The sequence below is a fragment of the Somniosus microcephalus genome, chromosome 6, assembly GCF_052327205.1.
Source record: "Somniosus microcephalus isolate GS21.2 chromosome 6, FLI_Smic_1.0, whole genome shotgun sequence".
NCBI lineage: Eukaryota > Metazoa > Chordata > Chondrichthyes > Squaliformes > Somniosidae > Somniosus > Somniosus microcephalus.
In genome coordinates, this window is record NC_140992.1 from 196415185 (window position 1) to 196442161 (window position 26977).

The 26977-nt window shown below is 44.8% G+C and overlaps 1 protein-coding gene across 4 annotated transcripts; it reads right to left on the reverse strand.

Moving 5' to 3' along the window:
- tradd (tnfrsf1a-associated via death domain) lies at positions 1–26905 on the reverse strand. 4 transcript variants are annotated; one of them, XM_085991167.1, is made up of 5 exons: positions 26873–26905; positions 16717–16861; positions 12471–12739; positions 6704–6938; positions 1–3630 (listed from the first exon to the last, which is right to left on the reverse strand). In XM_085991167.1, exons 2-5 carry the CDS (start codon positions 16850–16852, stop codon positions 3335–3337), a joined length of 936 nt encoding a protein of 311 aa, XP_085847293.1. In that variant the 5' UTR covers positions 16853–16861; positions 26873–26905; the 3' UTR covers positions 1–3334. The 4 variants fall into 4 exon arrangements, with proteins under 4 accessions (XP_085847293.1, XP_085847290.1, XP_085847291.1 ...); XM_085991164.1 differs by lacking the exon at positions 26873–26905 and adding an exon at positions 26639–26733; XM_085991165.1 differs by lacking the exon at positions 26873–26905 and adding an exon at positions 26459–26617.
- Between the last annotated feature and the right edge of the window lie 72 nt (positions 26906–26977).

A 26977-nucleotide genomic window follows, 5' to 3' on the forward strand; every position in this document is an offset into this window, starting at 1 on the left:
TAATTTGATAGACCAGGATTTATTTCCTTACGTGTAAATGAAATGTTTGTATTTGCACAGGTGATCCAGCACTAAAACTAAAAGATACGCAGTACCCGACACATTTTTCTCCCACTTTGAGCCTTAAGCAGGAAAAAGCAAAAATGAAGATTGACACGCAGCCGTGGAAATGGGTTTGCATGTTTGGGGCATCTCCTGAATACCGCATGGGTTTCTCTAGATGAGAACATGTCATGAGGAAGTCCCTACTTTTCAGCTGCCATTTTGTCATCAGAGAAACAGATTGACAGCATACACACCAAAACTATTACTAATTTGGCTTTGAGACCAAGTCTCAATGAGTACTCGAAACACCTACAGTATGAAGAGCCAGCAGACAATTATAAACAAACGCAGTTTGAATAGGGAACAGACAATTATAAAACACATACCGTCCAAACGGGGTAGGCTCAGAATCAGCACAGGGGATAAAGACACACAAAGAAGTGGGATTTCAAACCAAGTCTGCCAAAGTCTGAGACACATTGCTTTAAAGAGTGGGGGACTCGGTGATTCAGGAGGTTAGGTACTGGCTTTTCCCCTTTGGGATCTGGATTCAGACCCAGCCTAGGCTGATGCCATGAAAGTCCATTTTATCTACTCGGGTCCCATGTGAAATGAGTTTGGGCAGTGACAGTCCAGTTCTAACTGGCACTTCATTGACAAACTGGCCCAGAGATCCCTTGGGATGGTTGGTGTGGGAGCTGGGAAAGTGTCACGCCGTTATAACCGAGGATGCTCATTTAATTGAGGTCAAGACACAGTGTTGAGGCAGAGACAGCTTTACTTTTCACCTGTGGGAAATTAATGTTTGCTGGGGACACTGGACATCATTAAAGAGGTCGCAACACACACAGCTTTCACCTCTGAGCGCAAATGATAAGCTGGAGTGCACTAATGGCTGCCTTTTAATGTAGCTCAATGACACAGGCAACCAACTGATACATGTCATAGCCTAGCCAAAGAAAGACTTGCATTTATATAGCGCCTTTCACAACCTCAGGACGTCCCAAAGCGCACTACAGCCAATGAAGTATTTTTTTGAAGTACTGTTGGAATGTGGGAAGTGCTGCAGCCAAGTTGTGCACAGCGAGGTCCCACAAACAGCAATGTGATAATGACCAGATAATGTTTTTAGTGATGCTGATTGAGGGATAAATACTGGCCAGGACACAGGGGATAACACCCCTGTTCTTCGAAATAGTGCCGTGGGATCTTTTACATCTACCGGAGAGGCAGCTGGGGCCTCGGTTTAACGTCTCCTCCAAAAGGCGGCACCTTTGACAGTGCAGCACTCCCTTAGTACTGCACTGAAGAGTCAACCCAAGTCACTAAAGTGGGACTTGAACCCACAACCCTCTGACTCACAGGCGAGAGTGCTACCAACTGAGCCACTGCTGAACTCCAGTTTCAATCTAGATACTGAGGGCAGAGAAATGGCACTTCCCCAGATGGAAGGGTCAAAAAAAAAAGCAATGTAGGAACAGGCTGGTTTTGACTACCTCCTGGGTTTTGGTTATCACGCAACACTAGCACAGATTGTCTTGGTGCCCTGTGGACTGGAGATTACTGCATGTGTGCATGAATGGAAACACTTCAGGGGAACACTCCCTAGGATTTACTTTCTTGTGTACAGCTCCATTCAATCTTCTGGCAAACTTTCTATCACTCATTAAAAGAACTGTAACCTCTGGGGCTCTCCCACAATAGTACAATAAACCAGATGTAACTGCCACAGGAATCACTACCACCAATTATAGGGAGTCCATTACCATGCTTCATTGAGTACTGAGTGAAGAGGCCAAAAAACTTCAAGATTCATCAGTTAGGAGGTCTTTGTTTTTAAGCAATTCTCCCAATCAAGGACCCACAGCATCGGAAGTTGCAAGCTTGAGTGTTTCCTTCTCTTTGTCTCAAGGCCATGGATCTACGGTGACTGAATACGTCAAATTCTGTTTTAACTACTTGGGAATTGTACTGGTGTTTTAGGGATTTCATTCCACATACAATCCCTCTTTCTATGATGGCGAAAGATCAGGGGCCATGCCCATGATTTCTTTCTTCCTACTTTTTAAACAAACAAGTAGGGATGAGTCCTAAACTGCAAGGGGGCAGTTGGCCCATTTGCAGGTTATTGCTAGGATGGAGCCAATGGTTTGCACTGGTTGCTGGTGTGAAAATCTCAGGAAGATGCTGGATTGGCTTTTTAAGTCGTCATGAATTAGAGATTGCAAACTGTCCCATCCAATCTATCTGTGGCCTTAGGGAAACACTAGCCTGCTTAGGGATGAGCAGGTCAGATAATATGAATCATTTAGATTTTAGATGTTTCGAATGCAGATTCTAATGGGCGGGGAGGAGGAGAACAGGTATCTCGATTCTAATGTCTCCACATTATTTTAAAAAAACACATTTGCGCTCAGAACGTGGGAGTGCTGGGGAATGGAACTCTTCCCATTTCAGGCAACCAGTGTCAGCATCCAACACTCCCAGGAGAGCTACAGTGCAGCTAAATGCAGAGTAAAAGCTTCCTCTACATTTCCCCAAGACACCTCATCCCCAATCTCAGAAGAGTACCACCTACTGCATTCGTTTATCCATTTCCTGCCATCCTTTGGCCTGTCTGAGTGACATTAGGCTAATTAGGGCCGGATCTGGGACAACATTGTGCTGCAGGCCTCTGCCCGTCAGGAATTGGATGGAAGCTGCCTAAGCTCATTCCACATAGCCAGCTGTCAGAAGAGACTTTCATCTCATGAACTCATGTTAACTTGAAAAAAAGGTGGCCAGCAACTTTAAAACAAATTCAGAGCAAAGCTAACAATTTTGGTTCCTGTCAGGATAATAAAAAAAATTGTATAAAAATTTGTATTGCTGCACTAGAAGCGGTCTTTCTCTAACTGTACAGGTTAAAAAGAAAAGGGAATTAACAGTTCTGAAGAGGATTCAATCTGACTACTTGTTAATCTGACTATACTTACATATCTTGGCTTGCAGCTCATTGCAGAAAATACTGTATTGTACTCATTAAAATATTATATTATATACGTAAAAATGAGAACTAGATTCAGTGATTGCTCTAAAAATAAATGGCTTTGAACACAGCAGGAAGCGAATTGCTTCCAATGCATTACACACCTGTCATAAATGATGAGATTAAAGAAAGACATTTGATCGGACAGAATGATTAACTTTCATGCAAAAAATAAAACTTCACCAGCCCACAATCCCCCTTCAGTTTTGCACCTCATCATCAAAATATTAGTGCCTTTCCTTACATGCACTTATTTCCTAATTAATCATTTGAGGTGTTCAGCAACTGCTCAGCCACTCCGACCAGTTCACTGTCCTCCAAAGCGCCGATCAGCCGACTCATTGTAGCTTTCTTCCCTTCGCACTGACTAAACTTGAGCAGCATTTGGTACGCCTGTTCATACAATCCTTCCCGCTCGTACTCAAAGGCTATGTTGTCGATGGCGGGATCCCGAAGACCTCGGCAGGATTTCTGTAAAAAGCGGCCAACCTGCTTCCAGTTCCTGCCCACAGATTTGGCAAAGGTGTAGAGATCCTGTCCACTCAAAACATGGTCATCTGTGGTGGAAGGATAACACAACATTAAACAAAAACAAAAAATCCACATTACTGAACTGGCTCAAACAAATTCAATCCACTTCAACTTGTTAATTTGCCCCTAATTAACCTTTAAAACAGGTTAATTAAAAAAGAAAGCAAGATTTCTTGGGAGCAGATTGCACATGGTCTGTGCATTGTTGTGTTGACCTTTAAGAAATGTTTCAGGCCGTGTTCCAAATGAGAAGCCTGGTGGCAGCACTGTTGGAGAGCTTGCGAACCATTTGGACAACCCAATGCATTGTGCAACGAAGTATTACATTTAGTAGACTTTTTTTTTGTTAAATAATCTTGAAGAAACCAAACCACCAACGTGCAGCACAACACTCTGGTTGAATATAGGATGTGGTAAATCGGGAACTAGCAACTTAGACAATGTTAAGCTCACTTTTTAAAAAGATAAAGATCATTCCTTTCAGGAAAGGATGAACAGGCTGGGTCTCTTCTCTTGGAAAAAAGAGAGGGGTGACCTAATAGAGGTCTATAAAATGATGAAAGGTTTTGATAGAGTGGCCACAGAGAGTGTGTTTCCACTTGTGGGGAAGAGAAAAACTAGAGGCCATCAATATAAGATAGTCACCAAAAAATCCAACAGGGAATTCAGAAGAAACTTCTTTACCCAGAGAGTGGAACTCACTACCACAGGAAGTAGTTGAGGTGAATAGTATGGATGCATTTAAGAGGACGCTAGATAAACATATGAGGGAGAAGGGAATAGAGGGTTATGCTGAGAGTTAGTTGATGAAGTATGGGAGGAGGCTCGAGTGGAGCATAAACACCGGCATGAACTGGTTGGGCCGAATGGCCTGCTTCTGTGCTATAAGAACATAAGAAATAGGAGCAGGAGTAGGCCATTTGGCCCCTCGAGCCTGCTCCACCATTCAATAAGATCAAGGCTGATCTTCTACCTCAACTCCACTTTCCTGCACTATCCCCATATCCCTTGATTCCCTTAATATCCAAAATTCTATTGATCTCTGTCTTGAATATACTCAACGACCGAGCCTCCACAGCCCTCTGGGGTAGAGAATGCCAAAGATTCACCACCCTCTGAGTGAAGAAATTCCTCCTCATCGCAGTCCTAAATGGCCAGCCCCTTATTCTGAGACTGTGACTCCTGGTTCTAGACTTCCCAGCCCGGGGAAACAGCCTCCCTGTATCTACCCTGTCAAACCCTGGAAGAAATTTGTATGTTTCAATTTTTTCGGTGCAATAATAGAAGGGATCCAGTAGGAGCAGTTTAACAATGCTCAGTTTTTGTTTTGGGGAGGAGGGGGTCAGGGTGAGAGAGAGAAAAAACCAGAGTACAATAACTGAAGAAAATACATCTTCTGCATCCAACATTCTAGATAGAAAAACCAAGCACAGAAATAGAAGGAAAAGTCCACAGAATGGAACAGTCAACAGAATGGAACAGTCATTTATTTGTCACTGTAACGTGAGGAAAAAATCCGAAATATATTAGACACAATTCCATCCTATGACCTAATATGGGAAATTTAACTTTCCCGACAATGTGGCAAGCTTGTGTTTTACAAATCTGAAGATTGTAGAAGGAATGGAATGAGGGAGGTATCTAGGTCTTATGGTAGTCGGTCTCAGGCACCCTTGCATCAGCTTTACAAGATCCAAATTGCTCATTAAACCAAAAAATCTACATTTTACTTCAAACAATAATGTTCAATGTTTTGTTCAAACTTATATTATGATTTTGCTCTCAACACCAGTGCCAGTCATTGCTGCCTTTATTATTCTTATAAAAGCAGACACTCCAGAATGATAGGACGGTGTGTTACACAGTAAAGGCCACCTTAAAATCTTGCAATATTAACCCTGACACCTGGGAAGACACAGCCACCCACAGACCACTTCAGGCTGCGAGATCTGTCTGGCAAAAGCCAAACTTGCCAGGCAACTCAGTTACCCGCCTCATCTGGCTTCCAATACATCTTTAGTGTTACACTTCAAGTAGCTGACTGTGTCTTGCTGCTTCTGCGTCATCATTTATTTGGAAATAAAACAAACCATTAATTTTATCCAATATGCTTCGGTCGGATGGCATTGTATTTACCACCTTTCAATAGGAGTAAGGAGAATGTGGCGGGCTATCGATATTGCAATAAAAAGGGCAAGAGTCAATTCTGGACACACAGTCAATCTGGAGCACGCCATTGCAGATCTGATGCCATCTGTAAGGTCACAGATTTTGGTTCATCGGAGACACAGACTGCTTATGGAAACTGACCGAGTTACAGCAGGTGCATGCCTGCAAACCCTGTACATTTCACTCGCAATCTCAGACACTGTGCCAAGAGGAGAGGCCAAAGTCAGGGCAATGTATTAAGAGGATCCCCACGCCCTACCTGTATCTCCTACAGAAAGCTCAAAAGCAGCATTTGCATCGACCTTGAATCAGGTCCATGGCCTGTGCCTGCTGCCATCACACATACTGCAGGGCACAGGGAGACCGACTGAGTGGTGGAGAAAACAAACGTACCAGATAACTTACTCAGAATTATTGACAATTTGATATTATCCTTTGAAGAATACTTAACTTTGTTAATTAAATTGGTGTAGCAGCCAGGAGAGACAGTATTACAGAACACGGTGGTTAAACATGGCTCCAAAAACCAGAAGATGCACATTTAAAATACTTAAAATATATAGCCTAACATGAAAACTGAACAGCAGCCCTTTCTCGCTCATTCATTGCCATGCACATGAAGGTGCTGGTGTCTGGATATCAGATGGGGGCAGGACCACGCTCAGCAAGGATTTCCTCCAATACTCACACATCAAGAATGGCCATTTGGACGAGTTGCCAGAAAGCTGCAGGCATCCATGGAACTGTAAACAAGCAAGAGTCAAGACAGGAGGGGAGAACACTAGAAAGAAAATAGCATTAAAAAAAACCTGTGGACCACTGCACCATGACAATCCAGGAGGCCAACCAAGTTAGAATGACAGCAAATGGCTCTTCATTGCCCTATGGGTATTTTTCCATAACTGCAGACTTGAGGAGGTCAACACTCACCAAATAAAACACCTTGAAATTCAAAACCGTCAGTTGAGCGCAATGGGCTTCCATTTGTTTGGATGGATGGCGATAGACTCGAAGGAGGAGACGATGGCGATAGAGACATGGATGCGATTTCTGATTTAGTGCCACACAGTGTCGCAGCGCTCTGGCAGTTTGAATTGTATTCAAGTAGCAGTTGCCTGATGTCTTCCTCCAATCTGCTAACGTCATCGTCACGGAGGTGGTTGGGCTGAAATTTTTTTTTTTTAAAAAGCTGAATTATTAAAAAATGCCAGGGTCAACTGCGTACAGGACACCAACAGAAAAGGCTAAAAGGCTTGACGTTTTCCTTCTGAAATAAAAACAGAAAATGCTGGAAATACTCAGCAGGTCAGGCAGCATTTGTGGAGAGAGAAACAGAATTAACGTTTCAGGTCAATGACTTTCCTCAGAACTGACGAAAGGTCATTGACCTGAAACATTAACTCTGTTTCTCTCTCCACAGATGCTGCCTGACCTGCTGAGTATTTCCAGCATTTTCTGTTTTTATTTCAGATTTCCAGCAGTCGCAGTATTTCACTTTTGCCAAGATACTGAATATTGGCACATCAGCAGCCAGTGTTAGAGTGATAGAAAGCGGTTTCACAGCCAATAAACAAAGAGGAAACGGTCTCTTTTTACAACCATGTGTAGAACGCTTCACATATCCACTGCACTGCTTTTGATCAATTAAAGCAAATGTAAAAGGAATTGCATTTATGTAATGCCTTTTGTGGTAAACCACTGTTTGTATTCCACTGTGTACATGCCTGGACATGCCTCGGCTGACTCCTCCCACAAGTCCTAGTATAAAGGTGACTGCTCCCCAGCCCTTTGTATTTCTGGACCGGTCGACCACTCGAGGCAGGCCTTCATTCTTTTGTTAATAAAAGCCTTTAGTTACTCTCTTAACTCTCAGTCTTTTATGAGTAATTGATAGCGCATCAATTTTATTAACAAAATTTTTATAATGGAGAAGGTCCTCACACCAGCATGCCTGGACTTAGATCATTGGGAGGCGGACTCATCCACCAAGTTTACTCACTGGCTTAAGTGTTTCGAAAAATTCCTGACCGCCTCCGCAGCAATCAAATCGGACGAGGACAAACTGGATGTCCTGACCTCCAAAGTGAACCACCGAGTGTACTCGGTCATCCAAGACGCGACCTCGTACGCGGACGCTATCAAGCTCCTCAAGGACCAGTACACGCGCCCAGTGAACGAAGTGTACGCCAGGCACCTTCTGGGGAGTCGTAAACAACAACCTGGGGAATCGACCGTGGAATACCTTCAGGCACTGTCTGTGCTTGGCCGGGCCCGTGGTTGTAAGGATGTAAAGGCCGCCATGTACACAGAGGAACTTATCCGGGACGCTTTTGTAGCGGGCCACAGATCCAATTACACCCGACAGCGACTGTTGGAGCAGAGTGACCTCGACCTCAACAAGGCCTCTGAACTCGCACTATCATTGGATGCAGCCTACCGGGGCATGGATGCCTACTCCTCTGCACCGTGGACGCCGCGGGGAATGACAGCCTGGGACACGGTAGGACCGCCTCATAGCGCCGTGCCACCCCAGCCACACCCCAGCAACGGCCCAACTACCGCAGCAGTGTCCCAAGGCCAGACAGCAGTGCCCCAAGGCCAGAAATGCTACTTCTGTAGCCAGGCAAAACACCCCAGAGTGCGCTGCCCGGCGAAAAACGCGATCTGCTCGGGCTGCGGGAAGAAGGGACACTACGCTAACGTCTGCAGGGCCAAAGCCACCATGCACGCAGTGGACGAATCCATCCCCTTCCAGGTGGAAAGCGACGCGTCCGACTTTGCCCTGGCCGCTACCCTCAATCAGGCGGGGAGACCCGTGGCCTTCTTTTCACGAACCCTCCAAGGCCCGGAGACCAGACACTCCGCTGTTGAGAAGGAGGCCCAGGCGATTGTGGAGGCTGTGCGTCATTGGAGGCACTACCTGGCCGGAAAACGATTTACCCTGCTCACTGACCAACGTTCAGTTGCTTTCATGTTTAACAACAAGCAGAGGGGCAAAATCAAAAATGACAAGATCTTGAGGTGGAGAATCGAACTTTCCACCTACAATTGCAAGATCTTGTACCGGCCCGGGAAGCTCAATGAACCCCCGGATGCGCTATCGCGTGGCACCTGCGCCAGCGCGCAGATCGATAGACTGCGGGCCCTCCACAATGACCTCTGCCACCCGGGGGTCACCAGGTTCTTCCACTTCATCAAGGCCCGCAACCTGCCTTACTCTATTGAGGTCAGGACCATGACCAGGAACTGCCAAGTCTGCGCTGAGTGCAAACCGCACTTTTATAGACCAGACAGGGCCCACCTGATAAAAGCCACTCGCCCCTTCGAGCGCCTGAGCGTTGATTTTAAAGGGCCTCTCCCCTCCTCCGACCGCAATGTGTACTTCCTCAATATTATTGATGAGTACTCCCGTTTCCCGTTCGCCATCCCCTGCCCGGACATGACCAGTGCCACGGTCATTAAATGTCTGAACGACCTCTTCACCCTGTTCGGTTTCCCCAGCTATATCCATAGCGACCGGGGCTCATCGTTTATGAGCGACGAACTCCGTCAGTACCTGCTAACTAGGGGTATTGCCACAAGCAGGACCACCAGTTACAACCCCCGGGGGAACGGACAGGTGGAAAGAGAAAATGCGACAGTTTGGAAAGCCGCCCTGCTAGCCTTAAAGTCTAGGGGCCTTCCAACCTCCCGCTGGCAGGATGTGCTCCCCGATGCGCTCCACTCTATTCGGTCACTGCTCTGCACTGCCACTAACGCCACCCCTCATGAGAAAATGTTTGTCTTCCCAAGGAAGTCCACATCGGGGACATCGCTACCGCCATGGCTGACGTCCCCAGGGCCGGTCCTACTGAGAAGGCACGTGAGGACCCATAAAACGGACCCCCTGGTCGAGAGGGTCGACCTCCTCCACGCCAACCCCCAGTATGCTTACATTGCATACCCGGACGGGCGGGAGGACACAGTCTCCATAAGAGACCTTGCACCCTCGGGGGCCGCAGTAACCCACTACTCACTACCACCCCCCCCCCACGATCCGATATCCAGCCCCAGCAGACGGCAGGCCTGGGCCCCGCGACCCGCTCGACATCTACGAGGACGACACGCCTGTGCCACAGCCCACGCAGGACTCGACGCCGGAAGCTCCACTACCCCTGCCGTCGCCACGCCGATCACAGCGGCAGACAAGACCTCCGGAGAGACTCCAATACACTAACTTTTAATACACTTCACCCCGCCGGACTCAATTTTAAACAAGGGGTGAATGTGGTAAACCACTGTTTGTATTCCACTGTGTACATGCCTGGACATGCCTCGGCTGACTCCTCCCACATGTCCTAGTATAAAGGTGACTGCTCCCCAGCCCTTTGTATTTCTGGACCGGTCGACCACTCGAGGCAGACCTTCATTCTTTTGTTAATAAAAGCCTTTAGTTACTCTCTTAACTCTGTCTTTTATGAGTAATTGATAGCGCATCACCTTTCGTGTCCTCAGAACATCCCAAAGTGCTTTACAGTCAATGGAATCATGAATGATACAGCACAGAAGGAAGCCATTTGGCCCATCGTGCCTGTGCCGGCTCTTTGGTAGAGCTATTCAATTAATCCCATTCCCCTGCTCTTTCCCCATAGCCCGGTAACAAAAATTGTCTTAAAATATATATCCAATTCCCTTTTCAAAGGAACTATTGAATCTGCTTCCACCACCCTTTCAGGCAGTGCATTCCAGATTACAACAACTCGCTGCGTAAAAAAGGTTTCCTCATGTTGCCTCTAGTTCTTTTGCCAATCACTTTCAATCTGTGTCCTCTGGTTAAATGACCCTTCTGCCACTGGAAACAGTTTCTCCTTATTTACTCTATCAAGACCATTCATGATTTTGAACACCTCCATCAAATCTCCTGTTAACTTTCTCTGCTCTAAGGAGAACAACTCCAGCTTCTCCAATCTGTCCACATAACGAAGTCCCTCATCCCTGGAACCATTCTAATAAATCTCTTCTGCACCCTCTCCAAGGCCTTGACATCCTTCCTAAAGTGTGGAGCCCAAAATTGAACACAATACTCCAGCTGAGGCCTAACCAGTGTTTTATAAAGGTTTATAAAATTCCTTGCTTTTGCACTCTATGCCTCTATTAATAAAGCCAAGGAGCCCACATGCTTCTTTAACAGCCTTCTGAAAATGTCCTGCCACCTTCAAAGATTTGTGTACATACACCCCCAGGTGTCTCTGTTCCTGCACCCCCTTTAAAATTGTACCATTTAATTGATATTGCCTCTTTTCATTCTTCCTACCAAAATGTATCATTTCACAGCTCTATGTTAAATTTTATCTGTCATGTGTCTGCCCATTTCACCAGTCTATGACCTCGTGAAGTCTGTTACTATCCTCCTCACTGTTTACTACATTTGAGTTTCGTGCCATCTGCAAACTTTGAAATAGTGCCCTGCACACCCAAGTCCAGGTCATTAATATACATCAAAAATAGTGGTCCTAATACCGACCCTTGGGGCACAGCACTGTACCCTTCCCTCCAGTCTGAAAAACAACTGTTCACCACTACTCTCTGCTTTTTGTCCCTTGGCCAGTTTCTTATCCATGGTACCACTGAATGAAATACTTTTGAAGTGTAGTCACTGCTGTAACGTAGAAAACGCAGCATTCAATTTGCATACACCAAGGTCCCATAAACAGCAATGTGATAATGACCAGATAATCGGTTTTAATGATGCTGGTTGCGGGATAAATATTGGCTAGGACACCAGCGAGATCTCCCCCGCTCTTCTTCGAAGTAGTGCCATGAGGTCCATTATGTCCAGCTGAGAGGTTTAACGTTTCATATGAAAGACGGCACCTCCGACAGTGCAGCAGTCCCTCAGTACTGCACCTCCGGCAGTGCAGCACTCCCTCAGTACTGCGCTGGAGAGTCAGCCTAGATTTTGTGCTCAAGTCACTGGTGTGGAGCTTGAACCCACAACCTTCTGACTTAGAGACAAGAGTGCTACCACTGAGCTTTGGCTGGCACTTAAATCCTCCTCCTCCTCCAGACAATGCTTGCTCTCTTATTTTACTCTTTGTAAATAGGGGCATTGAATACAAAAACAAGGACGTCATGCTAAACCTTTACAAATCACGGGTTGGGCCTCAGCTGGAGTATTGTGTACAATTCTGGGCTCCACACTTTAGGGAGGATGTCAAGGCCTTGGAGAGGGTGCAGAGAAGGTTTACCAGGATGATACCAGGGACGAGGGACTTCAGTTATATGAAGAGATTGGAGAAGCTGGGATTGTTCTCCTTAGAGCAGAGAAGGTTAAGGGGAGACCTAATAGAGGTATTCAAAATCATGAATGGTTTTGATAGTGAGTAGGGAGAAACTGTTTCCTCTGGCAAGTGAGTCGGTGACCAGAGGTCACAGATTTGAAATAACTGACAAAACTAGAGGGGAAATGAGGAGACATTTCTTCACAGAGGGATGTTAAGATCTGGAATGCACTACCTGAAAGGGTGGTGGAATCAGATTCCATAGGAACTTTCAAAAGGCAATTGGACATGTAGTTGAAGAGGACTAATTTGCAGGGTTATGGGGGAAAAGCTGGGGTGTGGGACTAAACTGGATTGCTCGTTCAAAGAGCCGGCACAGGAATGACGGGCCAAACGGCCTCCTTCCGTGCTGTAAGATTCTATGATTCTATACCCACCTCATTCTCTTTGATGTGTCTGATGCAGCTGTCTGGATTATCCAGGATGTCATCTAACGTCACCGTACCAGCCTTCAGCTCCATGGTGAAAGCTGTGTTGGGGATGGACTGGTTTCGAAAATGGCACTCTAAAGCCTGATGGAGTTTGTCATTTTTGTAACTGTGAAGAAACTTCCTGCATTTCACTTCCTCTGTAAATTTCAGTTGGAGTCCAAAGATACTTTCGTAAACTTTCAGGATTTCATAACCTCCACCACTGCCGGTGGCATCTGCAAAGGAATCGCGAGAAATCATCAGCCTTACAGACGCTCCCACTTACACAGGCTGGATGGAGATTTCATTTGCCTCATGGAATTGCAAATGAGTTTGGGATTTTTAATTTAAGCACATAGAAATATATAAGATACAGAAACAGGCCATTCAGCCCAACCAGTCCATGTCGGTATTTACTCCTCATACGAGCAAATCATTTTAACCTCATTTACTCACTCTGTTCCCATATTCCTTCATCCACCTGTCCAATTGAATACTCAATGTTGACATCGTTTCTACTTCAACCACTAAACCTGCAAGTGAATTCCAGTCTCACAACTCAGTGTGAAGAGGTTTCTCTTGCTTTCTATTCAAAATCTCTTACATTTAACCTTGTATCTATGGCACCTTACCACTGCTTCTATCTACCCTGTCCCATTCTTACATAATTTAAATCACTTTTATTATATTGCCCAGTAATCTACATATCTCTAATGAAAAAAGCCCCAATTTATCAAGTCTTTCTTCATATTTGTATTTCCTCATACCAGACAGGGTCCTCGTGAATTTGTGTTGTACCCTCTCTAACGCATGAATATCCTTCTTATAATGTGGAGCCAAATACAGCACATAGTACCTCTACTGAGGTCTTTTTATATAGGCTCATCATTACTTCTAGGCTTGTATAGTCGGTATTTTGTGATAAAACTTAGAATTCCATTAGCTTATTTTACCGCCCGATCAACCCGAGGTGCTGCCTATATCCTGTGAACCTGTACTGCCAAGTACTCTGCTCTTACACACACCAAGCCTATTTCCATTCAGAGTAAAACTACTGCTGTTACATTTGCTTTTAAAAAAAAGTATCACCTCACACTTAATGATATTGAAATCCATCTGCCATTTTTTAGCCCATTCCCCCATCTTGTATACCTTGCAGCCTTCTGGATTCAACATCAAGTTCAACAATTTCAGACCATAACCGCTGCCCCTATTTTTTCACATGGCAGCTGTTGATGTTTCTGCCATTCCCATTTACACCTCCTCTAGATTCATCTTATGTTTCTTTATTTGCCCCATTCCCATCTCCTTTTGCTTTGTACCATCATACTTTGTCATTTAATCACCTTCCACCCTATCACAGACCTTCCCTTTTGTTCTTTCCTCCCCTCCACCCTTTCCCTGCCACTGCACTTGCTTAAAATCTGTTACATGTCTAACTTTTTCCAGTTCTGACGAAAGGTCATCGATCTGAAACGTGAACTCTGTTTCTCTCTCCACAGATGCTGCCTGACCTGCTGAGTATTTCTAGCATTTTCTGCTTTTATTTCAGATTTCCAGCATCCGCAGTATTTTGCTTTTATATACCTTTGTAGCTTTCTTTGGTCTTCTAAAGAATTAACTATACCTCTTGTTTTTTCATCAATTGCAAATTTCACACCACTCGCTCTAGGCTCATATCCAGATCATTACTCTGCACAGTGAATGCAAGTGGCCCACATACCACCCACTTCTCACCACTCTGGAAAATTGCCCTCAACTCCTATGTTTTCTCCCTTCCAACCAATTTTTATTAGTCCCCCTAATTCCTACCCCATAATCTCTAGTAATCTCCCTTTCAAAGGGGTTTCTGAAGTCCATGTACACTATATCCACTGCATTTCCTCCATCTACCATATTTGTTACCTCCTCAAAGAATTACATCAGGTTTGTAAGGCATGAACGCCCCTTCTGAAAACTCTGCTGGCTACTTCAAACTCTCTTCACCCAGATACATGGGAATTTCATCCAATTGCATTTCATACAACACATTGAAAACTGCCCACCCAGAAGCTAACTGATCTCAGCCACTCAAAGCTGGGACCAAACAACCAAAGGCTGCCAAACCGTCATAATTGCCCTTCTGCATATTTGAGGTTAAGGTTTTTGGGAAGCAAGAGAAACTGGACATTTTTACAAAATTTCCCAAAAAGAAAAAAAATTGCTTCTCTTTCTGTAATGTTTCCCTTATTACCTCCCACTAATTCTTTGTTTTTTCTCCATCTTCTTTCGTCTTCCATTCGGTCGGTCTCCCTCTTTTTCCAGCTAGCTCCAACATAGTCTCTCATCATCCCTGAATCTCTCCATTGGTCTCTGACTCTATTTCCTTTTCTCTTTCTATAAGAAAGAGGCCGACATTCTTCCAAATGAAGTCACCAAGATAATGGATGAGGGAAACTCGGTAGACACTGTCTACCTAGACTTCCAAAAAGCTTTTGCTAAGGTACCGCATAAGAAGCTTCTCTACAATGCCATGAAGTGATAGCCCGAGCGAATAGGGTGCGAGGGTGTATTTACAGGACATCTGACAAGGTAAAGCATACAATTTAGTCCTGGTTAGGCCTCAGTTAGAATACTGTGTCCAGATTCAATCTCCTCACATGGTGGGTGATAATGGAGGCTTTGGAAAGGGTGAAGAGAGCCACGAGATTAATACCTAATTTAAAGAATCTTAGTTACCAAGATAGGCTGGGACTCTACACTTTGGAAAACTGCAGGCTTAGGGGTGATTTGATCAAGTTCATAACAACAACTATTTATATAGCGCCTTTAACATAGTAAAACTTTCCAAGGTGCTGCACAGGATTATTAGAAGACAAAAAATTTGACACCGAGCCACATAAGGAGAAATTAGGGCAGGTGACCAAAAGCTTGATCAAAGAGATAGGTTTTAAGGAGCATCTTAAAGGAAGAGAGGTCGTGAGGTGGAAAGGTTTAGGCAGGGAATATAAAACGATGAAGGGAATAGATTGTGTTTGTGTAGACAGTTTGTTTCAACTAAATAGATTAGGGAGGACCAGGGGTCATAATCTCAAGCTGTGCAAGGCCAGAACTAGGTTAGATGTCAGGAGGTGGTTCTTCTCCCAAGACCAGGTTGCTGGCTTGCGTGGTGAACGTTGATTCGCTGAATTCCTTCAGAGAGAGCAGGACCTGTTTCTGGATGAGGCAGAGATCACCGCGTACAAAAGAAAGGTAATATATAACATTAATCAAGGTCAGATTGCCTAAAAAGGGTCGGAGAGGAATTTTCCAGATGTCTTTTCCCCAATTGGCCTGGGTTCTATCTGATCTTTCACTTCTCCCAGGAAATTACATGATTTTCGGGCGAGGAGTCTATGTAGTGATACACAAGGCATTGTAATTGTGTGTGACAGACTGGATGGACCAGTGGGCCATGTGTCGTATGCTGGTAAACTGCTGTGATCTACAGTAGTTGAGAGTTGCTGTAGCCATGGCTATAAAATATATATTTAAGCAAATATGCAGATGCAACCACAAATGTTACTTTACCTGATCTCATTCCTGCATATTTTCCCTACAGCTCATGCTGGCAAATGTGCTACCAACATATTCAGGGAAACTGATGGTCCTTGAATTTAATTTTTTGTTTTTCTAAGGGTAGAAATGCTTCAAGTCATGGGCTGGAAGTCAGTGGAAGTTCCATGGGTGATACATAAAGAGATTAGTTTCCAATCATTCGAGACACAGGTCTGCTTATGAAAGCGGTGAACATGAACATATCAAGCTGGGAGAAAGCCCAACCTAATCACAAGCTCACCTTCCTTTCACCAGACTCCCTCACAGGTGGTCACTGTATCCACATGCCTAATGTCATGTCATATTGAAGTGGGACAGTGAGAGGGTTAGCCCCAACAAACTGTCCCCAACAACACAGCTTTTAGAAATCTAGAAACTGATTAGGAATTAAAATCTGATAAATGTAATATTCTGGTGGTTTAACTGGTTTGATAAATCTGGACTGATTGATGGCTTATTTATAGTTTATGTCATGGGCCAATCAGCTTGCTCAGTGACACTCGCAATACACCATGCCCACTACTGAAAGCCTCTCTGCGGATAACAGGGAAAGCACCTTGCACGTCAGCTTATTTACAATAACTGGCACAGAAATCAAGAATGACTCCATTAGAGACAACTGAAAGTTGGAACTTACCTGCAAGAGACAGTTTCAGAGCTTTATAAATCTTCAGCCGTATCTGTGGGTCCTGGTAGAGGGCCGATAGATCCGTCTTGTCTGAGTGGATGAAGAGGAACACACTGCCCACCCAGGCTGGAGCCACAGAGTCCATCCTCAGCCACTGCAATAGACAGAACAGAAGTCAGCCAAACCAGTGAGGTTGTCTCACACACTGACTACCTGGGGAGTGGAGTGGGGGTCAAAATGCACACACAGATCAGTGAGGGCATTTCACACACAGAGAAATATGGGTCCTTCTCCAACACCAAGTCAACTACGAGCACTGATAAAACCTTCACGTACTGGAGATCTGAGGGTTGCCCAAGATTGGACAGCTGAGTACATCATTAGCCCAAAGGCTACTGTAAACAGAATAAAGAGATTGGTCCATTCTTCTTCTTAGGCAGTCCCTTGGAACAGAGGATGACTTGCTTCCACACTAAAATTGAGTTCTCAGGTGACTGATGAGTTCAAAGCGGGACCTACAGTCTCTGTCACAGGTGAGGCAGACAGTGGTTGAAGGGGCGGGTGGGTGGGATGCTTGGGTTGACATGCGCTCCCTGCGCTGTTTGCGCTTGGCTTCCGCTTGCTCCCGGTGAAGAGACTCGAGGTGTTCAGCGCCTTCCCGGATGAGATTGGTGCATTGGTGAAGCGACATCACTAGAAAACTTAATGATATATCCACTTAGATTTAATTAATGGTTTGTATTTTGAATTTTTTTCCCCCAATCTTCAATGTACCACTTGTGCATTTGCAAATATATATTAGATTCAGTAAGCATGCCACTGACACTCAAGGGCAGAATATCAAAAATATACCAACTCTTCTCCACTTTGACACCTTGAATGAAAAATAGGACCCCTGAAGATTGGACCCGGCCGTCTCCATGTCCTGTGTAGTCCGAAGCCTGGTCCTGTGGAATCGAGGCTCAGTCAAACCTAACCTCTTATTTATAAGCCCAAATAATACAGCCAAGCATATTGCCAGACTGACAACTGGTTACACAGGTACCTGGAGCAAGCCGAAGCTGATCAGCCATGGGGTGCTACCCAGGAGTGCGAGATAATCTGCAGCAAACTGGACGGATCAGAAAGTGAAATGAAACATAGTAAAACTGATGCACTGCTAGTATATATATTTAAAATACCAGTCACCAACAGAAATAATAAAGCTTAACAAAAATTGTTTTAATTTGTACCAAGAGAATCCCTTAACCTCGGGATCACCTGCCACATCACCAGTGCAAGCTTTTCTGTATCGCTGACCAGCCGTGCTTTGGCCTACCTGAGTGAGATTATCCATTTAGTGCCAACATATGCCATGCTATTTTGTCCCGCGGCCCACACCTGAAACAGGTCTGCCACTGCCCGAATTCGGGTCAACAGGTAAACATTGGGGCCCACGGAAAGACTTTCATCTATCCTCCCAAACTGAATGGGAGCTGGTGTCCTGGGGTGAAAGGTCAGGGGCTCACCACTGCCCAGTGCCGGTCAGGGGCTCACCACTGCCCAGTGCCAATCAGCCCTCATCACTTATAACTGAACAAGGAGCACAGCAAGTCAAAACGTACCCGTGTCTTTTCACCAAACCCACTCTCCACCCGTGAAGTACGGGATCTGTGAATAAACTTCCAGAATCAAATCCCACCAGAGCAGTGTAGGATTTTTCAGTGCGAGTCTCAAAGCTCCGTCGATGCCTGGTGTTTGCACAGGCCCTTCCTGTTCTTGGCACATCCGGTAACCAAATGGGGCAAAGCTTCCTGCTCAAGCCTCAGGCGAACAATGCCTTTTTCACCCAAGGGCTCCCAGTCACAGCAAGCAGGCAAATCGCAATTCCCACTCCCTCTTCGCAATGTTGGGTCATGTTCTTTATATTAAATAAAAAAGGCTTACTTATCTCAAGCTCTCTCTCTCATATATATATTATTAATTACCCTCTGGCTTGCCAGGCTGGGTGCCTGCTCTGGACAGCCCGCTCACAGTGTGGGGCAGGCACTCTGGACCCAGACCCATGAGCTGCCCCACCACACGGCGCACCGGTGGAGCGACTCGCCACTCCCACCGGGAAAACAGCTCAACTTTTGGGAGAGTTTGGCCGGACCGACCTCAAAGCAGTTGGGTCGGCCTGCCTGTCTGCTGAGGAGCTGCTCCCGGCCTCGGATACGACGGCAGTGTCCGACCCTTCACCATATGGTGCCTGGGCTGGGGGGAGGGAGGGTCAGACTGCAGGTGTGAGCGTACAGTGCAGTTGGTGCCCTCAGCTGTCCACTTTAAAAGCAGCATCGCTGGCACGGTGCCAGGAGAGAAGCTCGCTTCCCCCCCCCAATCAAGACGTTTTTACATTTTGTTCATTTGAGAGAATCGTAATTTATAAAGATGAAGAACCTGAACGTTGCACACTGCTCCCTTTAAAGAGGAACAGAAGGACCGAGGCACCAACAATCTATTGAAAAACACCTTGAAACGAACACAGGGATTTCTGCACCGATTACACGTCACACAGAGGAATAGGTCAATTTTTAAACTTCCTGCCATTGTATTATATTGAATTTAAAATTCTCATCCAATGTTAAATCCCTCCATGGCCTCGCCCTTCCCCATCTCTGTAACCTCCTCCAGCCCCACCCAGAGACGTTTGCGTTCCTCCAATTCTGGCCACTTGTGCATTTCCAATTTCCTTCACCCTACCATCGGTGGCCGTGCCTTCAGCTGCCTAGGCCCCAAGCTCTGGAATTCCCTCCCTAAATCTCTACTTCTCTTTCCTCCTTTAAGATACGCCTTAAAACCTTCCACTTTTGCTTGTCCTACTATCGCCTTATGTGGCTCGGTGTCAACATTTTGTCGGCTAGCGCTCCCGTGAAGCGCCTTGGGAAGTTATACTACGTTCAAGGTGCTATATAAATGCAGGTTGTTGTAATTTAGCCACCTTGGCTTGTGCAGGGGCCGGTCTCTGCTTCCTCCTATACAACAGGCTCCCCAGTTAACATTATTACTCCTTCACCAACACAATCCTAGCTTTTCAGATGATGAACGACAGAAAAATTCCAGTCTCTGCTAAACATCTGCAACCACCCCTGGGTGGGGCGGGGCAGGAGCTATTTCAAAGATTAAAAAAACAACCTATTATTAGCTTAATTCTCCAGGCTTCACACCTGGTTTTACACAGAGCCACAGCACCACCTGCTAGTAGGAAGACAGGACTATAAATCGACACAAACGTTCTCCCAGCTGAAAGCACTGCACTGCCATCCTATTGAGTGTGGAAATTTGGCTTTTATCCCTGATCCTCACTGACGGCACACTTGCGGGAATCATACCGGCCTATATACCAGTTAATGTTACAGCCTCTTTAAGGTGAAAGATTTCCTCTGTGCACTGCGCGTAACTAAATCCTTAATCTATCCATCCATATAATTACAAGTCTTGCATCTGATGTGCATCTGTCATCGCACCTTTTAAACCTGTCACACCTCCCAAAAGCAGTTTTTAAAAATCGCAACTAGCTTAAACAACCAGACGACCAAATATCTGATTGGCTAAATGGGAAAGAATTAAAAAGTGGTTTAAAAAAGACAGCAAAGGGAAAGGAGTAACCAGCAGAAATCCGAGCAATCAAATGCCTGTTCGGCCCCCGCCACCCGCGGTATCTGACAGGAACTTGCCCACCATAAAACCCACCAAATGTTGTAGCTTCATTGCTATTTCAAGCACACACAGAGGAGGCCAAGGGCTTTGCCACGAATCCAGAGAGCAGTCAGTGGGAGTCTAGCTCTGGGTGGGCTCCTCTCAGCTACCTCCTCATGCTAGGGAGCAAATTATATGGACAGTGGTGCCCTAGAATCCTGGGAACCCATTTTCCTATGAAAAAGACTTGCATTTATATAGCGCCTTTCACGACCACCAGGACGTCTCAAAGCGCTTTACAATCAATGAAGTACTTTTTGAAGTGGAGTTGCTGTTGTAATGTGGGAAATGCGGCAGCCAATTTACACACAGCAAGGTCCCACAAACAGCAATGTGATAACGACCAGATAATCTGTTTTTGTTATGTCGGTTGCAGAAACTATCAGAGCCCCTGGATTAAGATTCCAGCCTGCACCTCACTCCAGGTATCCATGATTCTATATATAAACCACCTGCACTCTTCTATTCAACTGCAGCTTTGCAATGACTCACAGCATTACTGTCAATTGCCAAATTAAAGCACTGTAAAAAGGAAACGTAGGACATTTTGCTTTCTCCTCACTCTCTGTTCCTGCAATTGCTAATGAAAAGTACTACCTGTATACAGGTTTACTATCCAGCTCCAAGCTTCTTCTATCCATCACAATTTAATTTATAAAGAAACAAAATGGAGGGCAAAATCAAAACAAAACCTGGACATTCAAGGCCTTTGATTCTGCAATGATTTCAAAACTGCAATTCTGTAAAGCTATCGCCATCAGCTGTCATAAGGAGCAATGGTGAGCACGGCACATGTGGAGGAGAGATTATTTTTTGCAATATAAATATTGGATACTATAGCTTTAAAAAGGAGCAGCACTTAATTTCTAGCTTTTAAAAAAATCTTCTACCCTCAAACCCAGCTGATCCTGCCTGTCAGCACGCCTGCTGCACACATCAACGTGTCACCCGTTGCCTGGGAAACAGGATCTACTGTAGCCAGGTGGGACTCAGCTGCAATCCCTCAGTCCAAATGGAAAACTATTCTATTTTTTTTTTTTAAACAAAACTATTTTACACAGTTTTGACAAAACTGATAAAATCACATGTTACAGGAGGACATTACTGTAGTGGGCTGCCTTCAATGTAAAGTGTTCTCTCCATGCATCGGGAGGAGGGGTGTGTGTGAACGTATCAGCAATCTCTGTCAGTAAGACAAAACTGTTCTCCATGCACTGCTGGAGTGATCTGTGCCAGTCGCTGGTAAAATGGGTCATTTAAGGGATTGTTTCTTTAAAGAGCCCTGTAACTCGAGAATGAGATCACAATACTAGGGAATCCCTAAGTGAATCTTATTCCACTTCAGGCACTGTTGAAGGCTCAGTTCCACCCTCCTGACAGTCAGTCACTCCCCCTAGGCACAAATTTTCAAAAGATTCTTTACCTCACATAGGTGCCTCTGACAGTTAATAGTGCAAGACTTAAAGTTTGCCTTCATAGTTAAGAGAAAAACTGTTAAGTTACATAAGAATCAGGAGCAGGAGTAGGCCATACGGCCCCTCGAGCCTGCTCCGCCATTCAGTAAGATCATGGCTGATCTTCAACTTCAACTCCATCTTTCCGCCCGATCCCCATATCCCTTGATTTCCCTAGAGTCCAAAAATCTATCGATCTTAGCCTTGAATATACTCAACGACTCAGCATCCACAGCCCCCTGGGGTAGAGAATTCCAAAGATTCGCAACCCTGAGTGAAGAAATTCCTCCTCATCTCAGTCTTAAATGGCCGACCCCTTATCCGGAGACTATGCCCCCTAGTTCTAGACTTTTCAACCAGGAAACAACCTCTCAGCATCTACCGTGTCAATTCCTCTCACAATCTTATATGTTTCAATGAGATCACCTCTCATTCTTCTAAACTCAAGAGAATATAGGTGCAATCTACTCAATCTGTCCTCATAGGACAACACTCTCACCCTAGTGAACCTTCGTTGCACCACCTCTAAGGCATGGATGTCCTTTCTCAGATAAGGAGACCAAAACTGTGCACAGTACTCCAGGTGTGGTCTCACCAAAGCCATGTATAATTGTAGTAAGACTTCCTTATTCTTGTACTCCAACCCCCTTGCAATAAACAAGCATAGGCAGTGGAGTGAAGGTTCAAAGCAGCAGCAGGTCTAGCAGCAGGTTGACAGGTCAAGTTAATAACTTCTCCACTTCAACCTTGAGAAGTGTTGTCTAAAGACAAAACAGATGACGTTTGTAAGCAACACGAGTTCTCCATCCTTTATGAGCTGATAACTCTTTCAAGAGGCGCCGATCATATTTGCAGGAAACTATCTCCATATTCTAGTGACAAGTACCTTAGCCAAGGCAAATTCATTGTTCACAAGGTCACTTCAGCAGAACTTCCCAAGACAGAGATCTCCCCTTTGCTAATGGAGATTGACTTAGCATTGGCTCAGGACCTTGAGGGGTGGTCCCTGGAAAACAATGTACATCAAGGAGCTTGTGTTCAACGTTGCCTCCTCCTCCCCAATCACACTGGCGACAGACACATCCTTTCCAGTGGTAAGCCCGCCTTCTTGATAAGCAAACAGGCCCAGGGTCAGTGGACTTATTCACACTTAGATTGGCACATGAAATATTTGCAGGTGATGGGGAGAGAGTAATTTTGCAGCACTTCCAAATTGTGGCACCCAGCGAGTCGGTACTTGTCTGGACAGGCAACGACAAAGTAGTCTGGTACACCAGCTAGCAAAACAATTCTTGTCCTTGGTCCCTCTGTCTCATTGTTGTATGAATCAAAGGGCAACAATCTTGCCTCAACACCCAACAGGAGTGGACAGCAACCAAACAGCAAATTCTCTTGATCAACCGTTCATCTACATGAGTGGATTATTCTTTCTGACGTAAACCAAGATCTCATCAGGACTTGTGGTTACTGGAAACCAGCCTTTTTCACATCACCGGACAATTTTCAGTTTACGTTCTACTGTTCGTGGAGGAATGATTGAACAACCTGTCATTCTCATTGTCTCACAGATTTGTTTTCGCCTTTCTACTCTTTTCATCAAGTCAAAGGGTCTTCCAAAATCCAGAGGCCTTTCCTCTCGCGTGTCAGGCAAGATCCTCCAGCTGGACCCTGCAGATTTGCAATTAACAGCCTGGCTATTGGCAGTGGGGATACCATCGTTTTTAAATCAAAGGCTTGTTATCCAGTGGTGAATACTTCACATCTACCAACAAGCTGTATAACCTTAAATGGGAGAAGTTTATGGAGCAGCATATTAATCATGACATCAACCTTCTCTGTCTGTCTGTTACTGTAGTTACTTTGCCAAGTGTGCATCTCTGTATGAAACTAGGGTGTTTACAAAAACATAGAGCAGCAATTTATGCTTTCCGAGAGCCACTAACTTCAGGTTCTTTGAGCGAATATCCATTCATCTCTCATTTTGAGTGGTTTTGAATGCACAAATCCAAAATGCTCACCAATGATATTATCATGGAACCATCATTTCGTTATGTAAATTGATGCATTTCTCACATAGAAAGATGTCCTTCTTGTCACCCTTGTCTCAGCATGAAGAACGAGCAGGATTCAAGCAGTGGTAGTCCAGCATCTTTAGTTAATCTGGCCAAACAGGTGGTACTTGGGACACTATATAGAAAACTCTCTAATTCTCCCACGGCTGGCTTATCTCCACCAGGTCCTAATTAAACTCGAACACCAGCATATGGAGAATCCACAGCCACAACCTCTCTCTCTATGGGCCCAGGTAGCAAATATCTTTAATGCACAATTTTTCAAACTACAATATCTTAAGTTGGAAGTACTCAATCGTTTAAATCACTTGTAAGACAAACTACCTCTTTCAATGCCTTTTGGGCAAGATGTGAAATTGAGGTCCTGTCTGATTGTTGAGATACAAACATAGGAATCGATGAAAATCAAGTGTGACCCATACATTCATGCTGCAATGAAGCAATGCTCCCACCCACTTAAAAGATCCCAGGAAACTATTTGAAGAAGTGGTGGGAGTTCTCCCAGTGTCCTGGCCAATATCCCTCCCTCAACCAACAGTACCAAAACATATTAACTGGTCATCCATCTCATTTGCTACTTATGGGGCCTTGCTGTGCACAAGCTGGCTACCACATTCACTTACAGAACAACAGTGACTGCACTTCAAAAGTAATTGATTAGCTATGAAATGCTTTGTAACGACCAGACGATGTGAAAAGCACAATACAAATGGCCTCCTTCTGTGCTGTATTCTATACAAATGTGTTCAAAGAAACAATTGAACGCATTCAAGAATATGAACACCTGTAATCGAAGGCCAAATGAGTACAAGTCAGTGAGTCCCGAAAACATCTCACCCCACATGGGGTTCATTCTTATTATTAATAAATAATAAGTAGTAGTTTTGGGCTATAATGAATAATGACTCTGCCATCAAGCCCAAACTTTTGGTGCCATCTGTATTCCATCCCAACCACCAGGTCTGAAGAGTAGCCTCTGACTACACTGCATTGAATTGGTTACTAGGGAGTCACAAGTGATATTCCTACATATTTCCACCTGAACAGCTAAGACTGCAGACTCACTTGTGCCAAAATCACTGCAAGTCCTTATTCTACCACTCTCTGGAGACTCAATAAGCTGACAGTTCTATGCCATTTTCAGCTTGGTAATACTCTTGCTTCTTAATCTAAAAATTGTGGATTGAAGTCCCACTCCAGGATTTGAGCACATAGGGCTGTATTTTGCAACCCCTACGGATGCATACGAGAGGCGCACGTACCCATAGGGTGCAAGTTCCGGGTTTAGGCATGCGAAGCACGTGCGCTAAAACCTCTTGACAAATCCTTCGCATCCCCAAGAGATGGGCCTCTGCGGGTGGAGAGTTGCGCTATTTGCCCAACTTCCGCCCACTGAATGCCCGTTAAATTCTTATGCCTGCTTTTACCAGCAGAAGTTTTTAAAAAATAGAAAAATAAAATGTTATCACTCATTTATACATTAAAAAAACCCTGTCCAATTAGGCAAGTTTATTTTTAGCCGTTAAAACATATAATTTTCATTTAAAATATTTAATTAAATGGCATTTTAATTAATTTTAAATGTGATTTTTTATTTATATATTTCATGTATTCGTGTATTTTTCATTTAAAATATTTAATTAAATGGTATTTTAATTAAATATGTAATTTTGTATTTATATATTTCATGTATTCGTGTATTTTTTTTTAAGTGATTCCCATTCAACAGTTCCGTACATAGGGAACTCCCATAAGTATGAATAAGAATTCCCTTCTTTTATTGGTTGGGCCGGCCCACGTGATCCCAGGGGTGCTTGTGAACTGCATGCGCCCCTGGGGTGTGTGGGCCTCTGCCTGCATGTACCCGGAGAGGCCCAGGATCACAAGTCTCCATACCTCCTGGGCTACCAGGTAAATGCGTAGATTTTTTACAAGTCGAAGCCTCCGATTGCAAATTTTGGCCCATAATCTATCTTGGCATTTCAGTACAGTACTGAAGCAATGCTACATTGTCAGAGGTGCCTTCCTTCAGATGTGCCATTAAACCATCTCCCAACTCTGCAGATATTAAAGATGTAATGGTACTAATCGAAGTGCAGAGAGTTTTCCCAGTGTCCTAAACAACGGTCCTCTCTCCTGTGCAAAATGGCTGACACATTTTCCTACATAACTGATTGCACTTCAAAGCAAGTGCTGGGGAACGTTTCTAAGACACGATAAGGGGTTATATAAATGCAAATTCCTCCTTTTAAAAAGTTACCACGAGTCCCCATCCTTCCAAAAACTAGGAGTGACAGACTTTGAGACAATAAAACTAGACATCAAATAAAAAGCACCATGAGCTTAATTTTGTTTTAAATTGTCCATTAATCTAGACAGAAAAGACCAACGCCCTCTTAGACGTTCCTTCATTGCTAAACCCTGCAAACCAGCACAGCGGAATTCCATCTGGAGCGACATTAAGCCCCAGGGATAAATACTGTGAATCGGCAAGGCAAGAAATCCAACCTTTGCCCAGCAGAGTGGTTATGCCTGTCACACTCAGAATAAAACAGTCCACTTCCGGGCGGCCTTCCCCTTGGAAACAAGCGCACTTCTCTGCTCTGCTTGTACTGAAACCAGAGGAGCTGCGCCTTGCTAGCTGGTTGCTAGGTTACCCCCGGGCCTGGTGACCCCCCATTTACCTACCACAGTCTCTGCGCCGCGTTCTCAGCCCCACTTCCGCCCCACCCACACATCATTTCTGCTCCTGCGCAGTTCAGCTCCTCGGAAGACGTGACTACCGTTCCACCCTGTCATCGATTATTTTCAATGTAAAGCTTGTTAGAGCGGCGAGCCCGGTGAAACATTCAAAATGGGAATTTGCAATGTTTGTACCCCAGCATTCAAAGTGCCTGAACGGTAAGTAGTCTGAGATCTAACCGTAAAGCGTTTAAGCGGTGCGGCAATGGAAGAGTGTGAAGACCACAATGCAAAGCGGCTGAAAAACCGCTCTATTTGTAAAGCGTGCCGCTTTGCATCGTGGGG